At 42.4% G+C, this 23,272-nt stretch overlaps 2 protein-coding genes across 2 annotated transcripts in view; one reads left to right on the top strand and one right to left on the bottom strand.

Annotated features, from left to right (window-relative positions):
- The window catches only part of LOC126558017 (tryptophan--tRNA ligase, cytoplasmic), a 274,008-nt gene that overhangs the window by 91,310 nt on the left and 159,426 nt on the right, over positions 1-23,272 (top strand). The gene's annotated exons all lie outside the window — the stretch shown is intronic.
- The window catches only part of LOC126556579 (unconventional myosin heavy chain 6), a 46,526-nt gene that overhangs the window by 15,321 nt on the left and 7,933 nt on the right, over positions 1-23,272 (bottom strand). Inside the window, exons 2-3 of the mRNA XM_050211905.1 lie at positions 13,850-13,965; positions 10,377-10,439 (exon numbers count right to left, since the gene is read on the bottom strand). Of these exons, the coding sequence (XP_050067862.1) occupies positions 10,377-10,439; positions 13,850-13,965 (179 nt within the window). The remainder of the gene's footprint in view (positions 1-10,376; positions 10,440-13,849; positions 13,966-23,272) is intronic.

Below are 23,272 nucleotides of genomic sequence, written 5' to 3'. Positions count from 1 at the left end.
TTCAAGATTTTGAATTCATTCACCAAAATACTGAGTTGTAAGTATGGCTCTCAGCCTATAAGAACGATTAGCCGTCTTACCATTCTCTTACTTACGATCCATGAGACTTTGAAATTGCTAAAATAATTAAACAAACATGCTTTGGTACTACTCAGATAACACTGCAACAAGCACTGCCTTTCGAATGGTATAACACATCGATCACTTAAACATCAATGACGTCGAATGATCAATCTAAGCGTTGCTTGATTTGAGCTAAGTCCCAACATCCTTTGATACGTGGGATAGAACACGCTAACACACTTAGGCCACCGTTCAAAGCCCATGTGTCAATCAGGTAGGTAATTACATCCCTGCACTTTGCATGCAAACTCGCACCGATGTGTGTCTATCGATACATCGTGGGAAATTCTGTCACTCACCGGCAAGCCTGCACGGCCAATGGGCGATGTTTGCGCTTTTCCTCCGGCATTCTTATCCGGTTCGGTAATTAAAGGCTGTTTGCAGGCAAAAGTGAGTTACAACACTGCACGCTGATGCAGTTGACTCTAACTCCGGTCTAATCTTCAAACTCCGTGAGAAAACGGCGAGTTTAGAAACGTGTACAATTAGCCTCAGGTAAGAACGGTATGATCATGGCTACCTGTGATTACCCAGCGATCTTTGAGACGTTTGGTGGGAAAGCCCAATTATATCCCTTCGAAGGATAGGCTTTCCCATAGTAATATGCAAACATGCAGTCCAATAAAGCTAGACGTAAGCACTAACATAAGAAAGTTATTTGATATTGATATTATACTTTAGCAACGGAGGTAGTAAAGTATGTTGACATATTATCATAACGAGCCGAGAACCGGCCATACGAGATGTTTCAAAACCGGTGTAAAAACTCGATCTCATTCCCAAAAAAAAAAAAGAAACACCGTTATAGATCGTTTTTGGAGGTTTTAACATACCAGCAATTTGATAGAAAGTAAAACCAGATGAAAAACGAAAGTTTAATCCCCATCTTGAGCGGGTCTATCAGGTCCGCCAAAACGTATGCCGCAACAACAATGGACGCTCAACCTGGATGATCTCTTGCTCTCCCATGTCCGGAAAGCCGTCTTTGGGAAGCACCAGCATACGTTGCCTTCCGTTGTTTTATTGTAGGTAATTTTGCACAAAACACAAAACAAACGATACCTCAAAAACGTGCCAAAAAACAGATTTCACCCTACTCAATCAGAGCGGGCTTGGATCATCACTGATTCACGCGGGGTTTCTATTCGTGCAAATACTGTAGCTCACACCAAAAAACACCTGGACATACGCGAAACAGAGGAGAATCAACAATGGGAATGGGATGCAGGGGATCATAATCATCGATAACTACGGTAATGAGGTAAGTCAGCTTTTGGGCACCGATAACGGTGTTCGAGGTGCATGAAAGCGTGCCTGTTTGCCTCAATTATGCGCGATAGCATTATTCGACTGTGGAATAATGTTACCACTACCCAAGTGTAGAAGCGCAACGCAAGGCACGATCGTCTTCGTCGTCGATCGATTGAAGTTCCAGTTGTAACTTTGCAAGTTCGAATTCAACCTCATCCCAATCAGCTCCAAGGTCTTGTAGGACCTACTTCAGATAACCGGGAAAGACATCGAAAGAGATAGAGAGAGAGAGAGATGTTCGATGAAAAACCAAAATTTATTTACGTAATTACTGATTCCTTCAAGCGAACCAAGCACTTCACACTCGGCCACAGTTTCAGAGGTGTTTTTTTTGTGGAAGACGAGAGCAAACCAAAGCATCCTCCTTCTTCCTATGGCCGTCACCAAACAGTGGTCAGGTGTAGATTCCCGGCGTGAAGATCTCCCAATTTCCTCTCAGTACACACACGCTGGTACGCACTGCACTTTTTCTTCCGATGGGAATCGCCGAAGCACCAACCCTCGGTTCATGCACCAGATAGTTCATGGATGGGTGAGAAAAAAAAGCGTACACGACGACGATGAGGTATGGAAGGTGGCCAAACGCATCATGCTGTTTCCACTTTCTGGCCTCCGGGGCCGGGCGGGCCTAAAGCGCTAGTATCAAAAAACCGCGTCGAATCTGGGTCACAAAACCGAAGCAGATGCTGCTGTTTGGCAGGCCATCGAAAGCGTGGTTCGGGTTGCGGACACTATCTAAACCTCGTGTTGAAGTTGCACTAATATCAAGAGAGAAAAAGAGGCAGCGAGAAACTTCAAAAACGGCAAAAATAAAATCCAGAAAATATGGCACCAAAGCCGGGAAGAAGCGCGTCCAAAAAAAAAAAACCTCCGAAAAGTGTACCGAATAATCTCTTCATTCCCGCTGCTTTTGGAAGGTTGAAGGAGACTAGGGGGACGGAAGTTTGGTGGTGGCTCTTCACCGAAAAATTGAGGAGGGTAAAAGTGAAAATCTAGGCTTTAAGAAATGCCTGGGGAACCGAATCTCGGACCCTGGTGTTGAGATGAGCGGGCGAGGTCGTGGTCTAAAACCGGAGAAATGCGTTGCTATGTTTATGTAGGCGTATATTAATGGAGTTTTCCCCACAGCTACTACTCTGCGCTCCCATTCCCCCGCACCCAGCTAGGAAGGAGTTGCGTAAACTGTTGGGTCTCGCTTTCCCCAACCCGATAATCTAAGCCTTTTCTTATGAAATCTTTTTAGAACATCAAAAGCAGATGCTGTTTTCTGCTCCCGTTTTGTTTGCTTGGTAAGTTGTTGCAGCTGCATCCAATGAACCGAGAAGCTAAAAGCGGCTCCAACTTAGTTTTTGCCGGATCGCTTCTGGAGAAGTAGTGTGTGTGGTGGCAAGTTGTGAACAGTAGTGTCTTAATCGTTTTTGGTACGGTCTTTTGCTGAAGATGGAGATCATAAAAATTGAATGATGAACTTAATTCCACCGCAGCCGCTTTAGGATTACTTTAGATACGGGAAGTAGCGTAATGGGAGATTACGACGTTGTGTGTTCCTTTCCAAGTGTCCGCTTGCTTTATAACTGGTCGGGTCTTTTGTTTTCTTTACTTGTTAAACTGGAACCCTTTTACGGGAACTTCCAACCATTTTGCAAGAGGACAAACAATTATTTTGGTTCATACAAGCACTTCACTAATAATAATTGCCTTATTGTGAGGTAAACGTTTTTGGGGTTTCCGCGAATTTGGAACGATCCGAAATATGAGTCCGAAAGATTTGGATTGTTTCCGAGGATGACATTTCAGAAATGTCATCCTGGCTCTCACACGAGTAGAATCTTGATATCCACGCGTTAAACCGAGCTATCCTACCGGTCAGAAGGTCAGAAAACAGTTCAAAGACCTTTTTGCCGGAGGTTGATGAATTTATCCACCCGGTCGGACAGGAAACAACGACACAACAACAAACGACAAATTCACTCCTCGTGTCAGCGTGTCGTAAACATTTATGCTACAAATTCCAACGCGCGACCGTTTCGGTAACGCAGCGCAACTTCTAAATTTGTCGTTTGCCGTTGGATAAAGTTTCTTTATTTCTGTCGTCTGCTCGTCGTTCACTGAGACCAGGCTTGGAGTGAGCTAAAGATCCAGCAGCATCACAGCCGTGCAGAGCGAAACGTAACGAAGTAACGTGCAGACGTAGAGTCCGTAGAGTGTATGTCTTCTCCGTCACGCTCATAACAATCATCGTTTATGATCGTTGATCGTTGCACTCGATGAAACGGTTTCACTGACGCCGTTTATGCTGCGCGTGGAAACAGCACAGCATAGCAAACGGTTGCATAACGCCGGGAATAACGGTTCGATGGCCAGAGGACTATCCCATGGGAATAACAAGCTCCTCTACCAGATCTTCCATCGCTGCACATCAAAAACGAAAAGGAAGCGCGTTGCACATGTAGGTGGGAAGCAAATTTATTGCCACCGAATGTATAAATCACTTTGGTTTAATTGTTATATCACTCTCTTTCGGTCTTTACCATATTATATTCGTACACACGCGTTTTGAAGGTTTTTACGTTTTATTACGCAGCATCTCCACACGTGAGACACCACGTCAGAACAGGAATCAAGAGGCCGTTCCCCACCACGTGCACACTTATATAGGCTATGTGAGTTCCCCGCTTGGGAACTCCCTAACTAGTGAGAGTTTTCTAACTTAACGAATCTACTTACAGTGACTACCTAACTTAACGCTACAACACGCCTAATCTTTTTTTTTTTTTTTTTTTTTTTTTTTTTTTATACATGCCATTCCTTGATCCTATTCTTATGAACTACATCGGGTTTTCCGTTATCCTCTATGATTACGTTTTCACCTTTATCTTCTAATACTGAATAAGGGCCGCTGTATGGTGTTTCCAATTTCTTTATATTTTCCCCTCGGATTACTACCTGAGTGCCTGGTTGAAATATTTTCTGTTTTGTTCTTTCGTCATAATATTCTTTGCTTTTAACCTTATTTTGTATTAGACGCTTTCTTACTTCCTCATGCGCTATTTTCAATTTTAGCCCTAACACGGTTGCGTAATTGTCTAGATCGTATTGTGCTCTATTGACTTTTTCGTTTATTACGTTAGATGGTATGTTCGCTTGCCTTCCATACATAAGATAAAATGGAGTATAACCTGTAGCAGTGTGTACGGTGTTATTATAGGCAAACTCGTAGAAGTTTACCCATTCGTGCCAGTCTAACGCTTTCTTATCACTATATATTCTTAGAAAATTTCCTAGTTGTTTATGCGTGTTTTCTAGGGCTCCTACTGTTTCGTGATGATAGGCTGTGGATTGGAGTTTTTCTATTTTCAATAGTTTACATATCTCGGTAAATAGCGTTGAGATGAATTCTGTGCCTCTGTCTGTACAAATACTTTCTGGCACTCCGTATTTAAGGATAACTTTCTCTACTAAAGCTTTTGCGACTGTTTCAGTTCTTTTATTTTTTATTGGCGTGGCTGTTACAAACTTGGTTAAGTCGCATTGTGTTGTTAAAATATATTCAAAACCATGTGAATTTACTAATGGACCTACGAGATCAATAAATATCTTTTCCATGCTTGTTTTTGCAGTATCTGTTATTTTAAGAGGTATTTTTTGTGGCTTATTTGGTTTGTTTAATTGGCATTGTTTGCATTTGGCTATCATATCTTTTACATCCTTATTAATTCCTGGCCATGTATATCTTTGTTTAATTGTATTAACAGTCCGATGAAAACCTGCGTGTCCTGCAGTCGGTAAAGTGTGATAATCATTCATTATAATCAGTTTCTTTGTTTTTTCATGATTTCCCAATACTTTCACATTTTCGTTGAGTACAATTATCTCTGGCATTCCCTTCTCATTGAGGGTTTTTAATTGTTCCATAAATTTGTTCGTAGCTTCATCTCGTTTCTTTATCACCAAATACGTTTTATTCTTCAATGATTTAATAAAAGCTTTTATTCTAACTATTATTCCTCGTAAGTAAACAATAGTATTGAATTTTGGCAAAATAATTTTTTCTTTTAGAATAACAAGATCTTTTACGTTAGGGCAAAACTGCAGCTCAATATAGTTTACTTTAGATACTGCTGAATCATTATCGTTTTGGCAAGTATCGTTGCTATCAGTTTTGGATCTTGTGGAAATTAACACTTCTTCCTGTGCATTAATTGCTTTCAGATCAGATAGTGGTAATCTAGATAAAGTGTCTGCTATTAGGTTTTCAGTTCCTTTTTTATAACAAACAGTAAAGTTGTACTCTTCTAGTGCAAGTCGAAATTTGGTTAAACGGCTTGAAGGATTGTTCATTGTGAAGAGATAGACTAACGGTCTATGATCTGTAAAAATATTGAAATGCCTTCCATAAAGGTATGGGCGGTAATGCTTAACGGACCACACTATGGCTAGCAACTCTTTTTCAATAGTTGCATAATTTAGTTCGGCTTTGTTAAGGGCTCTACTAGCAAAAGAAATTGGCTTTCCATTTTGGTTACTCAAAACTGCACCTATAGCACTATTAGAGGCATCTGTGTGTAAAACAAAAGTATTATTTTTACTGAAATCGGGAAAATCTAAAACTGGAGGGTTAACAAAGTGTTCTTTGAGTTTATCAAATGCGGCCTGGCAAGTGGTTGTCCATTCAAAAGGAATTCCTTTTCGTGTAAGGCGGTTTAAAGGCATGCATATTGCGGCAAAGTCTTTTATATGCTTTCTATAATAATTAGCAAAAGCTACAAAACGTTTCACTTCATCGGAAGATGTTGGGGGTTGCCATTCGTTGATGCATCTTAATTTTTGTGGATCTGGTTTTATCCCTTCTGCCGAAATATAATGTCCCAAGTATATTAACTCTTTTTTTAAAAAATGACATTTTTCTGGGTTTAATTTGAGGTTCACTTGTCGCAATCTCTCAAATACATCTAATAAATTTTTGTTATGTTCCTGCATGTTTTTACCAAATACGACGATGTCATCTAAGTAGATGAGGCATTGCTCTGCGTTTAAACCTGACATAGCCACTGTCATCATTCTTGAGAATGTAGATGGACTTATTTTTAATCCCATTGGTAACCTTGTCATCTGGTATTGACCAGTTGGGGTCGTAAAGGCGGTAATTGGTCGATCTTGTTTCCTTAACTTGCACTGATAGTACCCTTGTGACAAATCTAGATGCGAAAAATATTTCGATCCAGACAAGGTATCTATGACTTCATCAATATTCGGTAGAGGGAACTTATCATCCTGCAATACTGTGTTTACTTTGCGATAATCAATTACAAGTCTCCATTTCTTTTGATCAGTACTAGTCTTTTTGGGAACCAATAATATTGGACTGTTCCATTCCGACTGTGTTGCTTCAATGGTTTTGTTTTTTAACATTTTACGAATTTGAGCATCAACCTCTTCTTTTTGTGCATATGGTAGCCTGTAGGGTTTTGCATATATAGGCATTGTATTATTTCTTATTTTCAAAGAAGCTTCGTAAACTGTAGTGGTGCTCAATTTATCATTCTGCAAACAGAAGATGTCATTATATTTGAGACAAATCTTAGCAATTGCACTTTTATCGTCTTCGTGTAAATGTGATAAATCCAGTTCTTTTAACAATTGGTTTGCATGACCGGTATCGTGTTGAGGAGTTTTTATTTCTAAGATGTTAAAATCTGAGGCAGGTTTAATCGTTGGTTGCAGTTGGGCTATAGTTACAGATTTATTTTGGAAGTTTGCAATGCGTATTGGTAATTTACCATTTTGAGGATTGGCAATTGTATTCGCTATGAATACATTCGGTTGGATTGTTTCATTAAGTACTACACAAGAATCAGTTTGTGAAGTATCAATGTAAGTAACAAATTCCGTCCTAGCTGGGATTACTAAACATGTTGGCCTATGGTTGACATTACAGGTCAAACTCATATTTTCAAAATTTAGATTCGCTTTATGTTTTTTCAAAAAGTTGACTCCTAATAGTCCTACTATGTGGGATGGAAGTGTATTTATGACATGGAACATGATAGGAAAGTTGTGAGAATCAGCAAAAATGTTCGTTTTAATACAACCTAAAGATTTGGTAGGGCCGTTGATTCCGTAAATATTTAATACAATGGTTTTATCTATGATGGTTTGCTTGGGGACATAGTTTGCGTTTAATACACAACAAGTAGCTCCTGTATCAATGACAAGATCGCGGTAAACTCCGAAAATATTAAATTTTGCTTTAACGCCCGTATCGAATTGTAATTTAACGAAATAAATTAGCTATTTCATTTTGCTCTTCAGTTGAGTTTTGAACCATATCGTTACAGTTCTCATAAAGGTCAGCATTTCCCAAATGCACTCTGTTGCTGTGATTGTTTCGCCCAGTGGATGTTGGGGTTGGCGTTCGCTGTTGAATTTGATGATGATTCCTGCTCCCATATCCACGTTGATTATTATTTGCAAAATTTCGTGGTTGGTTTTCATAACCTTGATGAGCAGAATATCGTTGAAATGTTCTACCTCTATATGATGGGTTGTATGATTGCCTTGGGTAGCGCGAATTTTGGAAGCGTTTCGTATAACGTCTTGGTTGATGAGGGGTTTGATACCAAAAGGCTGTTGATTTCTCTGTAATTGGTTCACATTCCAAAGCATCTGATATTGCTTTGCTTAGCGTAAGCGGATTGCGAGCTTGTAAGAAAAATCTTGTACTGGATTCGTTTAACCCTTGTATAAACGCACGCACTACAATCGGGTTCACAATGCTGTGTGCGGCAAATTCAGTAGCAAAAGTTCCTACAGACACATGGGCTGCAGCTAATTTGGCAGCCATTATTTCTAACTCTTTGCCAAATTCAGAAATGGTTTTTGAGCCTTGATTTAATGCGGTCAACTCTTTTTCTACAGCTAGCGGCGTTAAGTGCACGCTAAATCGTGTACGAAGAAGTGAGAAAGCTTCTTTTATAGTACATGCTGTGTCTATGACTCCATGAGCAATTCCAATCAATGTGGTTTTCATAAACTTAATGATATCCACTTCTGGTACTCCTTCAGCATAGTCTAACAGAAGTTCAACACTTTCAATGTATGCATTTAATAGGGTATTTGAACCATCGAAAGGCTTTACCAGTTTTAGTGCTAGATTTATATCCAACTTAGTTGTCATTGTATGTGGTTTTCTGTTGGTTGCGTTTGTAGTTGTTTTAATTGCAGGGATACTAGCAGCTTGGTTCGTGCTGGTATTATTTACAGGGGTACTAATAGTTTTGTTTCTAGTGGATCTATTTGCAGGTGTACTAGCAGTTTTAGTCGCTTTTTTCATTTAGTAAAAGTAGGTTAACTAGTAGAGCGTGTAACAGTATGAGCCGATAATATGTATGGAGGAACAAGAAAATGTAATAGCTATTGAAATACCATTTGAAATGAATATAATTGCTAAAGATCACTGTACTCAAATTTTTTTTTTTTTTATATGTGTATATTATTATTATTTTTTTTTCAACGAATATTGGGAATATGTGAAAAATCATAGAATTAAAGAAGACCCATCACGGTCGAGTGATTATATTATTTGCTTTCGAAAAGACCACGAGGTTTCATCCGACTATCAAACACAATTAGTGTAGAGTTATACGTGTAGAAAAAAAGAAATCACTTTCACAAAACGATTTGGTTTCACGTGGCACGATTTATAAATAAATAAATAGCAATAAATAAGGAAATAATTTAAATAATTTAAAAACGAAATAAATAACACAATTAAAAAAATCCTATCTAGCTTAAATTTTACAAACTTTTGGTTTTGTGTGGCACTTGTATGGTGGTTTCACGTACCTTTGTTCCGTAGAGGTTATGCGTCTGCACCTGGATCGGCGTGGTTTGATCAGCGCGATGGCGGCACTCGAAGGGCTGGTGTAGCTGATATCCTATGCTGTGGCCTTTGTTCCGTAGAGGTTATGCGTCTGCACCTGGATCGGCGTGGTTTGATCAGCGCGATGGCGGCACTCGAAGGGCTGGTGTAGCTGATATCCTATGCTGTGGCCTTTGTTCCGTAGAGGTTATGCGTCTGCACCTGGATCGGCGTGGTTTGAGCAGCGCGATGGCGGCACTCGATGGGCTGGTGTAGCTGATATCTGGTTTAACGCGGTGGCGCGGCACGGTGTTCTATGGTACGCGTTCTGTCGCTCGGCGTGATGATCTTCTCGGATGCTGGTGTTGCTGCTCGACGTGGTCAGCGCGATGGCGGAGTTCGACGCTCTGACGTCACGTGTTCGTTCTGGTTTGGTCTTCGTTATGCTGATTTGGTTTGATTTGGCTGATCAGCGTAATGATGGTTAACGATTTTGGTGTTTGACGATTTTAACGATCAGCATAATTATGGTTGTCTCTTTGTGTTGTTCACTGGTCTGCGGGTGGTGTTGGGTTAGATGCTTCTGCGTAGCTCTTTTCGGTCGGTGTAATGGTATGCGTTCAGATTTTTTGTTATCTGCACTTCACTGTACGTACTTTACGATTCACAGATGTCGTACGGTAAACTTTAGCAGGGCTCCTGGCAGGATCGCCATGTTATATCACTCTCTTTCGGTCTTTACCATATTATATTCGTACACACGCGTTTTGAAGGTTTTTACGTTTTATTACGCAGCATCTCCACACGTGAGACACCACGTCAGAACAGGAATCAAGAGGCCGTTCCCCACCACGTGCACACTTATATAGGCTATGTGAGTTCCCCGCTTGGGAACTCCCTAACTAGTGAGAGTTTTCTAACTTAACGAATCTACTTACAGTGACTACCTAACTTAACGCTACAACATAATGGTTCACCGCCTCTCCTACGGCACTCCCACATGCACAGCGCGCGGTTTGGCCACCGTTGTGTAGTGGACTTTATTGCACATTACATACCGAAGGCTAAGGAGGAAACTTACCTGAGTGTAGCAGTCGATCTCTTTGTACGGGTTGACGGCGATCAGTATCGATCCCGTGTACGTCTGCAGTTGTCGAACGAAATCTTTTGGTTAAGGAAAATTGGTACGAAGCTTAACAATGGCGTAAGAACAGGAATGCATAGAGACGCGATAATCTTATTACCAGCTAATGGAACTTCATTTACTTTTTTGTTTCATTTTTCGGACCTAGAATTTCCCTAAATTCAGTGTTCTTACGCTTTTCTTGACGCACTTACGACGCAACAATAACATAAACCAGAAACATTACCGAGAAGACCGTTGGAGCCGGATTAGATGCGGATCGACGGGGAAACTAATTTGTCACTTTGAAATCGATACAACGAAGTCGGTCTTGTCGTGAAGGAAAAATAGATTTAGATTACTCTTAACGGTACGCATTCTTTGTGTTGGAATGGAATCGTATCTTAAGTAGGTTCGAAAACGTGACACGAGCGAGAATAGTTTCTATGCCTCAGAACGTTGCACTGATTTAAGATATGTAAAGTACAAGAGGGATCCGTCAAAACAATTAGTATTGTTGTTGAATCTGGACACTTCTGCATGAAGTAGCCTACAGTTTTTTTCCATAATTCTGGGAAGTAACAGTAATGTTAAGTATAACTGTTTTACGGTTGAACGGACAGGAAGCAGTAATGCTTAGAAATGTTATTGACCAAAATTTTGACAAAACATAAATTTTAGTCGATTTTTGGTTCATCGTGCCTGGCTCTAGGTGTGTCTTTTAGCATTTTATGAATACAAGGTATGCTTTATGAACTAGAGATAATCGAACCATGTTGCAGTAGAATATATTCCGGCTTGTCTGGAATCCGTTACACTTGCCGACTCTTTGCAAACATTAAAATGATCTAGAAACGACACCGAATTGCGATAACACATGGCACACACTAGTGGGTCTTGCGACCTGCCGATATACGACGAGTAGGGATCAGTAGGGGCAGCCAGTTACGAAGTACACGCGGGGGAGTATCGGTATCATCGTGAAGGTGAACGATAATAAAAGAGGACGTGGGAATCACGGTTTTCAGTGAATGGAATTGTATCGAACAAAAGACAACTGAACAGAACTCTAGGATCGTTCTGACCAGTGAGCAATACATCGACTTCAAGCACAATTGATCCGAGAAGTTGCGAGTTATCGGTCTAAGCAAGCCCAGGATCCTGAAGGCTCTATTAACAACGAAATCGTTTTGATTTCGTCTTTGACAGCTGTGACACTGTGAGTTGATAGGCCTTCGACAACATCGACAATCGAAGCTGGTCGTCAACTTTAGGGTGGACGATGGAAGTTAAAGCATATGTACAAGGCAGGCACTTATGCGTAGTAATTTAACAAGTAACAGTACAAACACACCGTGACTTTTTTTAGCACAGTGGTGTGTCTACCATCCAGCCCAGGCGACTACGAAGGCTCATGAGGCAACAGAATCCTGGTCGATCAATTCCGAACTCCACTTGCTTGAAACTGGGGCGTAGTAAGATTGACCCAATGTTACAATAAAATATTACCCAGCCTGGATGTCATTTGCTTCCAAAGATTTAAATCTAAATAAACTAGTCTGGTTATCTGTTTCATTGTTTCTGATCCCCTTAAGCGATCCAACTTTGAAACAAATTTAAGTTCAAACTACATTATCAGCCTAAAGGCAGTAATTAAAAATGAGTCTTTAATTGACTAAATACATATACTCAATAAAAGTGCTACATCAAACAAACAAAGCTCGGTGGTTGTGTATGCTATGCACTTAGCAACATTGTTTATTCATTTCGTGTTATCTTTCCGTTGCGTTTTTTCGCCATCATCTCGATCAAAACACCGGGCTAGGAATGCGGGCACATATCTTTCCCGCTTGTCACACCAGCCGGACCGTGTAGAGGAGTATGTGGATCGTGTGGGCTACTCAAACGTATCGGGCCGATCGAGGCACCCACCAATTAATGCTGGATTTAAAGTTTGGGGCGTAAATTAGTGTCGCGTGGGCCACTTAAACGTACAGCCAGTGCTGCCTGTCAGTTGGTGGGTGGCGTTGGTGGTATTTTATTTGACAAACGAACATAAAACCCGTGCCTGCTTTTTATTGTTTAGCTGGTGCCTCGGTTTATGCTTTTTTATTAGCCCCAAATGCGAAGCACGTGCTATTAGTTATGTTGCATTAAGCGCAGCCAAACAGTACGAGAAATTAAATCAGCCAGTGAGACCCACTTTAAAAGTGAACTGGAACTGTCGGCACATAATCGAAAGACGATGAGTCAACCACTTTTCGGATGAAATAGTGTGAAGACCGAAAACCACTGTGCCTCTCCTTCTCGGTAGGCTTATCAATTCACGTGGTGCAGATGGTTGCGGGTTGGAATTACCAGGGTTGGAGGCTTTTAACGGTATCCAGCGCGCATTTCAGTCGTCGTGATGCTGGGATCTCTTAGCACGATTGCAAGGTGCACAATAAAAGTTGATTGACGACGACCGGCTTGGTCGCGCAGTTTGCGCACACTATGGATCACGAGTCTCGTGCATGATGAACAGCATAAGAGCTCAATGACCAAGAAGTTGTTGCATTCTCCAATTTAATACCTAAAAGGTTTAGTGAGGCTTTCACACTTAATCGATTTCCGTGTAAATCGTTGTCAATAAACGGTGGGACTAGTTTAAATTCCGTTGCGATGATTCATCATTGGAAAAAAGACATCCCGATCCGCAGAATCCGTTTCCCACCTGAAATGCAGTGCGCATTCTTTCCATCTCCGTCAAGGAATTTGATGAACCGAAACCGGAGAGAATGGGAAAACGGAATATACAGAGCAGAGGCTTGTTTCCTCCGTCCTTCAGTTTATTTAACATACACCAGCTATAAAGCGCTAGCAGGGGCACATCTTCGGTTGGGGATCGGGTAACAACAGTTGGAAAGAAGAAACTCCGAAACTGAAACCGCAGGCCAAAGCATGCGTAAAATGTGTTTTATGTTTATTACACCACCGCAAGAGCTGGTCGGTAGCTTGCAGTCAGTCAGGCAGCCTACCAGTCAGCTTCATCAAATCAGTCAGGCTTGAAATTTTAGAAACACAGGCACACGCACACACACCAAACACCAAAAACAATTAGAAACGGTCGTATTTGTTTTGAAATTATAAACCACCGGGCACTTGGGATGATTTTTATGGGAGAAAAGAATTCTCGCATGAACATCAGCGCCCTAGAGCCGGCGTTCGGTGGATGAAATCTCTTTTAAGAAAGTTTGACGAATTACTTCACAACCGCCTAGGAACTATTGTTACGACTATTGCCCCGGGAGGAGACTGATGTCTCTTTTCTGTGTCGTAAAAATTGAAGACGAAATTGCTGGATAAGAATGCGAGTTAGTCGCCGATGGCAAGAAGAACTTGGAGGATAATGCAAGATATTACAGATGATTTGTGTTTTTGTAAAAGGATACGTAAATTTGGTCCCGCTCGTAGCGCACTTTCAGGTTTCGGTTGATGCCATTCTCGTCAATATCCGATATGCAGGTCATATCGGGGACGCCCTTGTCCGGTGTGGAGCCGATGCGACCTGAAAAGAGACGAAAGAAAGAAGTACAAACGTTAGCAACTTGTCATATAATAAATGGAAAGAAAACAATCCAACAGTAAATGAGCCGCAAATGAACAGCAATACTGAACAGTCTTGCCAGGTGACAAAAGCCCACAAAAACAATCTGTGTGCTATGCGATCTGTCAACAAAAGCATAATAAGCTTAGAGTGATGGTGGTGGTGGTGGCGGTGGCGGTTCTTTCCGAGCTGAAACAAGCATACACTGTAGAGCTGTAGAACTTGGCGGGTACGTGCCATCGACCTCGCACGTGGCAGTAAATACCATCTTTGCCGCCCATACCGTTTTCGCCAAACTTCGATGCACTGGACCGAGTGGTACTGTGAGCGGTCCGGCGTTTTCGTACCTTTCTGCACATTTTACCACACAGCAGGGGTTAGTGCTTGCGGTGTATTACAGCACCCGTACAACCCAAAGAGAACATCGTCGACCAGTTATTCCTGCAGTCATGCTCCACCGGTTGCCCAGTTGATGCTTACCACCACCAGAAACCCCACCGTCACTCAAGTCTCTCAGCTTTGCAACATCAGGAAACCAGTTCCTAACCAGCATAGCAGTTCTTCTGGTTGTGCGATTCTATTCCTATCGTTCGTCCGGCGGTAGTTGCATCTTCCTGCCGGTTGTTCAAAGACGACGCAGCAGTCGACGACAGCCCGAAGCCTATGTATGCCGCCTCAAGCCGGTTCCATTCCAATTTCTGCTTTTTTTTTGCTAGGTTTTATATAAATAGCATCGCACACAAGCGTGCTGGCGATTCATCCGAATCATGAATGGAAGCAGCAACAGGAACATCAACCAACAAAAACGATGCAGCTGGGTAGGCGGATGGCGGATAAGAGAATTTCCCTCTGTTTTGTTTCTCTATGTTTTCTCCAAGATCGGGTACGGGTGGCAACTTGCATCTAGAGTAGGGCTAGAAGTAGAGAGAAGCCCATCGCCCGATACCATCGCCGTACTTCAAGTTGTGGTCTGTTCTCTCTGTTCAATCATTCGAGACAAAAGCCGACTGCGGCCTCGATGATTTCGCTACCCAAAAAAAAACGGTAAAGCGGAAGTACTTTGCAAGCATATGGCGTAATGGGCAGGGGTTGGTTTGCAAATGAAAAGCAAGCCTAGCCGTGCGGGACACCTGTCGTCTAGACATGACAGATTGATTTTGTTTTGTGATCTGACTCGGCAGTGAAATGGAGAGCAACGCGGTATTAAGCCTCAGCAATGCAGACATTGCTCTAAGGAGGAAGTTCTGTTTTGTTGAGGGAATCTGTTTTGATGCTTAAAAATATTTCTTATCGAGAATTATTCTTTTTTAAAAACAAGATTACGGGATCCTACGGTGGTATTGCTATTATGCCCGAAACATTGATGTATGCGGCGTTTCCGTGGTCAATGTAACATACTGTGTGTATAAAATTATTTCATAAATAAGTTGTAATTTTTTTTGTTATTTCTTTCTTTTAAACAAAAGTTGTACCGAATGATTTAAATAACTGTGTGTCACTCTCTGCCATAGGTGAGATACTTCAAACTAATATTTGACGCCATTTTGCCAGAAGATAGTTAAGGTAATACACTATTAATCCTGTATACCCGATGAAGGATTAAACGTCTCCTATAATGCAAAATTGAAAGGCAAGAGTTAACGATCAGGGTTACTAGGTGGGAGAAGCCACAGCGGCGCAGTTCTTCACTCGACAAAACCGGGATTCAAATCCCATTCGAACCATTCCCCCGTACTGGCGTAACCTGAACTGATCTCTTATTGAACTTCTTGTTTTTTAGTTTAGACCACTTGTGATACCTGGACATTGACAACGCTGTGCAGCGGTTTGACTTTGATTTTATAGGGTTTTTAAAACGGTTTTAGTCTCTGAGATAAAGAGATATGATTGAATGATTTAGAACACCATGTTGCCCGTGATATTTTTATAGATTTGAGACAAACGTAGGAAAAGGTTCTTTCTAGAATGATGGCTTTCCATGACTTGATTATACTTCTGCTGGATTGTCGGTCTTGCGTTCGGGGAGACGTTCCGGACCGTGTTCGATATTCGGTCCTGCCATTTAAAGACATGCCAATAAACCATACCTAAAGAGTAAACCAAGATCCGTGGCCCCGGACAATGTCAGACAACAATGATTAATATGAGTTTTATAATCTGGAAATAATGAGCATAAAACGAAAATCCGTGTTTTGAAGGATTATCTGTTCTAAAGATAGTTTCATTTGATTTCATTGGAAACGCTTGTTTAATGCTCAATCAATTAACTACAGTAATTCATGTGCTCTTATCGCAACTACAGATTAAAGCGTTACACCTTCATTTGGGACACTATATAAGGATTTCCAAAATCGCTGCAAAGGCGTGATGAAGAAATACACTAACGAGAGACTCATTAATCCCATATTGTATCGTACTCGGGAGCTAGCAAAGAGAACAAAGGATCATTTAATAACCTTTCGATATGCCTCCACCGATACCATAAAAAAAGGCACCGAACATTTATCAGCTGGTTCTTTGTCGGTTTCCTTCGCAGCTGTAAGCATATTATTGCACTGGGTCAAAGACAAGATAAAATTATCAAACAGTTTCGGCTTTGTTTCGGTTTGCCCGTTCTGTAACGACTTTCAGGGCACAGCTGACCTCAATCCGGCACCAAACAAAAAAAAAACGCGGCGATTCGGCGTCCGTTTGATTACCGGCCCTATGCCCAAACAGCGTCCGTGACATGCGACCTGATTGCTTGGTCGCCCTGCCCAAAATCAAGTCGAAGCTGTCAGCGGGCGAGAGAGTTTCAAGAAAAAGGAAAGACACGGCACGGGCACGGGCACGGGCTTTCGTCTCGGGGCTGGCCTTTTGTTCCGCTCTTTCGTACGGAACCTCCGCCGCAGGGGTGCGCAAGAAGGCGCGTGCTAACCGATAAACAAGACACGAACATGCCGCTGGTGCGTCTGACGGACAGCAAAGAAACAACAAACGGCTCAATATCAACCGTACAAGTGAGCGGTATCTTGGCAGCTTTTGACTGTGCCGTATTCTATGCTACGTTTTCTTGCCGTCCGAACTTGACTGACGAAAGCGAAAGCGTGATTGATACAGCGTCTTAAGCAATCCTGCCAACAGTAACAACGCGTCGCCTCGAAAGGCCGCTCCCCACGGGAAGGGGGGTCCTTACTGTTCAATCGCGAGGAGTGTTTTCGGTGACGTGAGTAGTGTTTCAATTTTGGCGCAAAAAGTCACCAACTGCTGAAACGACCACTGGGGGGGTTGGGCCTCTCCACACAGCCTGGGATGGCTGACCAACCAACCTTGATCTTGGACCGAGCGTCCAGACGATTGAGTTTTTCCTTTCAACAAATTAAAATACAACCAACGCCTTCCGATCGGTAGCCGGCAAGAAAGAGCGAGAGAACCTCGCGTTTCGATTGAGGCAACAAGGTACGGTTGAAGGATGGAAACATTGTGGCAATGTATGTTCTTTGTCAGGGTAGCCGGTCCGGTCTACGGTCGCATATATCACTCAGCTCAGATCGCTACATGGTTCGAAACATGACAACCGGGGCGCACGAAGCCTTTTGCTAATAATGCTCAGTCAGCGAACAGAGCGACACAGCGGCCACCGATACATTAAACCGCAAATAAGTAGCATTCGATTGCTTTCTTCACGCCGAGAAACGCACCAGACAACGGAGCTTTGTAACGTGCCAAGCCAATATTATCCTGCGTTGACGGTAATTCATCGCCGGACCGGCAGCTTGTCTCCTGTCCCCAGCCTGTACCCATGTACTTCAATTGCTTGGGGCGAGAATTAAAGCTGAGAATTAGATAACTGCCGGCGAATGCGTCCGCAGCGGATACCGAGACGTGTCAATCATGGTAACTAAGGTACAGCAGGACGGTAAATTATGGTCATGGTTCTGTGGCCCGCGTTACAGGGTTGCAGAAACTTAGCCTCAACACGTGTAATGGTGATGCGAGAACGCTTGCGTTTTCGAACTCGGGATTGCAGATAAGAATCGCCGAGTTCTGCCATCTGACCGGGAGGTCCCAAGACGTTGGAAAAAATCTGGAATTGGGAAGTTTTATTTTGACCACCCGACCACAGACAGCTGCGCACAGTTTAGTGACAGGCGCCGTGGGAGCTGGAACGGACTCTCCCCGCCGCTATCGGGGTCGGAAATTAATTGGCCAGTAATCAGCATGGGTGCATGCATATGTCACCCGACTTGGCTTACGTCGGCCACGGTTTGCGATTAGATTCAATTACGTGACATAAATTGATACAAACTGTTCCATAAACAGTCACTGGCGGGTGTTCGTTCGTTGGCTAAAGGCCACCCGTTGACCGTAGCCGGATCAATTTTGGAAACCAAGAAACATCGAAGCCTGTGGTGGCCCGCTCTGATAAACGAGGTACAACGGGTTGCGTTCGGCTTCCAACGCGCGCTCGGCACGACGGCGACAACGAAAGAAAAATGAACCCATGGACGAAATGTGACCGGTCTGGCGAAAGGTGCTGACACCTGGAGCGACAGGAGCCTGAGTTTAGAGGCATAATTTAGAACGCAAAATATGGTTCGATTCGCACAAATGATACCGGTACGCACGCGGATTTATGAAGGGATCGCATGCAAACGCATGAACATTATTTTTCGCTATTTTTGAAACATTAAATCAGATTGCAAATTTAGTACAACCGGCTGACAAAATGTGATGGAAACGGTCAGTAACACCACGACGAGTTGCTAGATCCGTTGGCATGTGTAGCCTTCATTTGATGGTTCGTTTAACATTGAATAGCAATCAGTCAAGCAGTCAGCGCCATAATAATGATCGTAATGGGATCTTTTCATTGACCACATATCTTCTTCCATTGGTGTAACGTCAACGGACGCGAGATCGATCTCTGATACAACGAGCTTTCATCGATCATTGGATGCACTCGATCAAGTCTCATACGGACGATGTCCAACATAACTCACATATTTCTACTGAACAAGATAATGTGCAGTGGTCGTCAGAGTCTTGATGGCAAGATAACATGCTTCAATGAATCTTTAGTTTTCATATCATCAAGCACAAGAATAGCGAGTTTAATGAATCTTTGGAGTTGAGCTCGCAGTAAGTGGACAAGCCTCGATTGTGGTCTTCCAGGACATCCAATCACTCGAGGTCTCTAGGACCAAATAGTCCAGTTAAAGGAGTTTCGCCTTTATCGACAAATTCGCTCGAGGCCTCAAGCATCTGCTTATTTTGCTATAATTTGTTGGAAAAGTTGACGCCAGTAATCCTAAGCAAAAGTGATCGTCTAACCTTTGAAGAACTCGGAAGTTACTATAGTAAAAAATTCTTTTAACTGGAATACTTGACTATCACCTCAGTATCTCAGGATTGCTGACTCCAAAAAGTAGGCCAATGATTGCTTGAAAATTCTGATCATCAATAAGGAACTTCCCATTTCGGGAGAACAGCAGCAGTAGACAAATAAGGAAACAGCTAAACTGAAGGTTTTACAAATATTTTGCATGAACATATAGACAAGTGAATCAGATTCTACTCCCTATTTCATAGATGAAACGAAACAATAGTAACTTTCCATTTATGTGTTTGCCCACCCCTGGGTGTGGAAGTAAATCGTGCAAAGAGACTAGTAGCAACCGTAGCCCTTATCGTAGTCATAAATTAGGAATCTGATCAAACTGTCCGCATCGGCAATGGTGGTAATTATCATCCACGCCGCAATCCTGCAACAGACGATTCGCGCGTTTGCGTGTCCTATACGCTTTCCTCATCGCCGCCCATTCAACTTCAGTGAGAAACAGTGTGTTAGTACATTGTAGTGCACGCTTTATGCAGCGTCGGTGTGGCTTGGTAATGGAAATGGAGAACGTTCATCATCTTTCTACCAATGAAGCAGAATAAATTAAAGAGCAAAAACTGCATACATACGACGGGTTTAGTTTTAGCTGCATAATTCTAGAATCATAAAAACAAGCCAGAGTTCCGCATCACGCACGCCTCCTTTAGAGCAGGGATTGTTTGTATGATCGTTTGTTATCGTAGAAACCTTGTGTAGCGGCGCTCACAGTAACAACGCGTTTACAGCTGACAACCGGACCGGAGCAGATGGTGGCTTAACGATTGTGTCCATCCAACTGCCGAACAGCGTGCCTTGTCCGGGAGGGAGGGTGCAAACCGAACCATTAGAAGCATTAATATGTTTCGGTTACAAAATATTCCTAACCGCTCTTATGGAATGACGGAAGAGAATAAGGCCCGAGGATCGTTTGTGTCGCTGTTGTTGTCGATCGGAAAGACCTTTATCCGCAATCATTTAACATCTTGATGAACCTGTTTGTTTCTACCAGTGGATACGGAAAGTCCATCGTAACCTTGATGGAAACAAACAAATAAGATACCTAAGCAAGCCAATACTCGTCAACTTTACATACCTTATTTTACTGGTCTAAAGTAGAAAGCTCTTCGACGATGGAAAGGCTCGTATACAATGTTGTCTGCTTCCGGATTAAATCAGGGCTGTGCCCTGAACGAGACACATTCCTACACTCTATCCTTTCGTTGGTAGGCTTTCGATGACTAATCGACGCCCCACAGAGTGCGGTTTGAAATGGCAAACCCCTTTTCTAGTTATCCTTTCACCACGGGGGTGTTTACAATGGCGCAAAAGGTAGGGAAATGTCTGTTTTGTTTTGTACCAGGCCTAGAACTTTGATTTGAGAATGAGCCTGACTAGCCTTTGATTCGTTCAAAGTAAATGAATTAAGATCCATGAAAATAGATCTCCAATTTTGTAGGGGCGAGACTCGAAACAAAAAAACAAAAACAATCATAACCACCAAGAATCTGTTTACCATATGGTGGAAATGTTGTTTACAGCCGCAGTTTTGGTATGACACCCATCGCCACAACCACAAGCAGCTGTAAGCGATTGTGTTCGCAGTTGTTGAAAAGTTCATTTCTCTCCACACACCATAACGCCACCAATCGAACCGCTTCTTTCGCACAAACCTACGGCTACGGTCAATGGAATCCCATTTCTTGTGCTCTTATTTGTTTTCCACCCATCCATTCACCCTCACGTCCATATACTCGCTTGAAGATGGTCACCGTGGTTCCAGGTTCCACTTTGGACAAACCGAACAACAAAACTGTTTCCCATGTTTACTCAGCACGACTTGCGCGAATGCGATGAGTCAGCGTGGAGATGTACGTTCGCGTTTCGTGTCTTTCCAGACCATTACGAGACCGCGAAGTGAATGTGAGGTGTCACACATACTTTACGTAAGAAGGATTTGCCTAGCGTCGTATAGTTCCGGGACCGGGTTTCACTGAGGTGGGCATGTTTTTTTTTTTTTTGACATTCAGAGGTTCGCTTATACCTCGTGTGTATACAGTGGGTAACCCAACGTACAGGCGCTGCTCAGGTGATGGAAGGCATTCAATATTTAGGCCACCGTAGCAAGTGATGGACTTCAACGAACGAAATCCGCGATGATTTGTTTCGATGAGGCGGTGATTTTTAAATTAAGCAATTTTTACCCTTTTGCGTGTGTTCCCATCGCTTGCGTACGCCGGTATGAAGTGTTGCTTGGTGATTCGGTTTGTTAATTAGATCGACGGGTAAATCACTGCTTCCGAGCGCGAATTCCAGTCCACGTGGGGGAAAAGCAGGCGTAAATGAAAGAAGGCATGGCTCGCTAATTGATTGCAAATGTGTACCGGTGTATTATACTATGTTGGGATAATGAATGGCCGATGTACTAGTTACCATGAAGTAGATAGTGGAAATGAGAGGCCTGAAAATCCGTGCACTAATCTCATCATCTCCACAATGAACCACAACGAATGCAGTTGTTGGTTGGTTCATTGGTTGTGGAATAATTTAATTCTCAACAATATGTATTCATTTTTTAATGTACGTTTTTCACATCGTTTTGCTCTATCTAACCACTGTTATTGTATCTAATTCAAACATTTAGTTCGCCTGATGCGAACAACTGTGTGATCTAATTGAAAAAACCCCAAATACAACTGATTTTAGCGAAACGACAATGAATTAATGGTATAACCTTATGCCTTGTGCAGATATCCAGTTATACTTCAAGAAAGGTGTTGAAACTTGGAAAAAATCGGACTAATACGCATTTAACGTCTGACCAAAATTTAAATGTCAATAACACTCACCTGACTCAATCAGGCGACGTATCGGTAACTTTTTTTCGAGAAGTACATCCTGGGCGTATTGCTGGCATATTGGTATCGCCCCCAACATGAGACAATTCCAGCTCACTGTTGAAATAGCCAAGGAATATTTAAGTTTGTTGTAAACGTTTATAATCAAACCCTTCCTTAATTTTGACAGTATACATATGTTTAGACAGTTTAGCTTATAATTCTTATGACCCTCGAATTATGCATAGAAATTATGCCTTGGGAAGCAATTATGTATAAGCTCTACCTTGTACCGCGACACTTTTACCCACTTTGCTTATCAGTTTAGTAGAGTAGGGAGTTTCGCGAATTGATCTTAAGATAGTCATTTTAGACGCAAGCTTACAGTAAGAGATGTCAAGTAAGATTTGAACTCTAAACGGAAGTTTTTTATGCACCCAGGCGTAAGTATTAGATTGCTTTATTTTTGTATTTAATAAAGTAATGAAAAAGAAAGCAAGTGTAACCGATGCCCACAGATACTCAATCGTAAAATCTAAAGAGAACCATCTTCTGTGAGCTCATCCAGATCTTAACAACATAAGCTTACAATAGGATCGTGCAAGTATTATTTTATGGAAGAGCGATGTACATAATTTTGGGTTGCAGATTAACGAGGCAAAAACCACGTTGATGGTGGAACCATCAGCGGTCCTACAAAGAAATCTGGACCTACGTGGGGGTGAGGTACGGATAGGTGACCGAAAATTTGAAGTCGTCCAAAACTTCACCTATCTCGGGTCAAAATTCAGCACCGAAAACAACATAGAGATGGAGTTGCGCGCTAGGATGCTGGCGTTCCGCCGCCTGAGGAAACATCTCACCTCAAAAAAACCTGTAGCAACGGTCGAAGCTGGGACTGTATCGTACCTTCATAGTCCCAATACTCACATACGCCTCTGAGACATGGACCCTGTCCAAAACAGACGAAGCCCTCTAGGCCGCGTTCGAGAGGAAGATGCTCAGAAGGATCGTTGACCCCGTATGTGCGGAAGGACAATGAAGGAACCGCTACAACGATGAGCTGTACGTACTG

The sequence above is a fragment of the Anopheles maculipalpis genome, chromosome 2RL (assembly GCF_943734695.1).
Source record: "Anopheles maculipalpis chromosome 2RL, idAnoMacuDA_375_x, whole genome shotgun sequence".
Taxonomy (NCBI): domain Eukaryota; kingdom Metazoa; phylum Arthropoda; class Insecta; order Diptera; family Culicidae; genus Anopheles; species Anopheles maculipalpis.
This window is presented reverse-complemented; position numbering and strand designations above follow the sequence as displayed.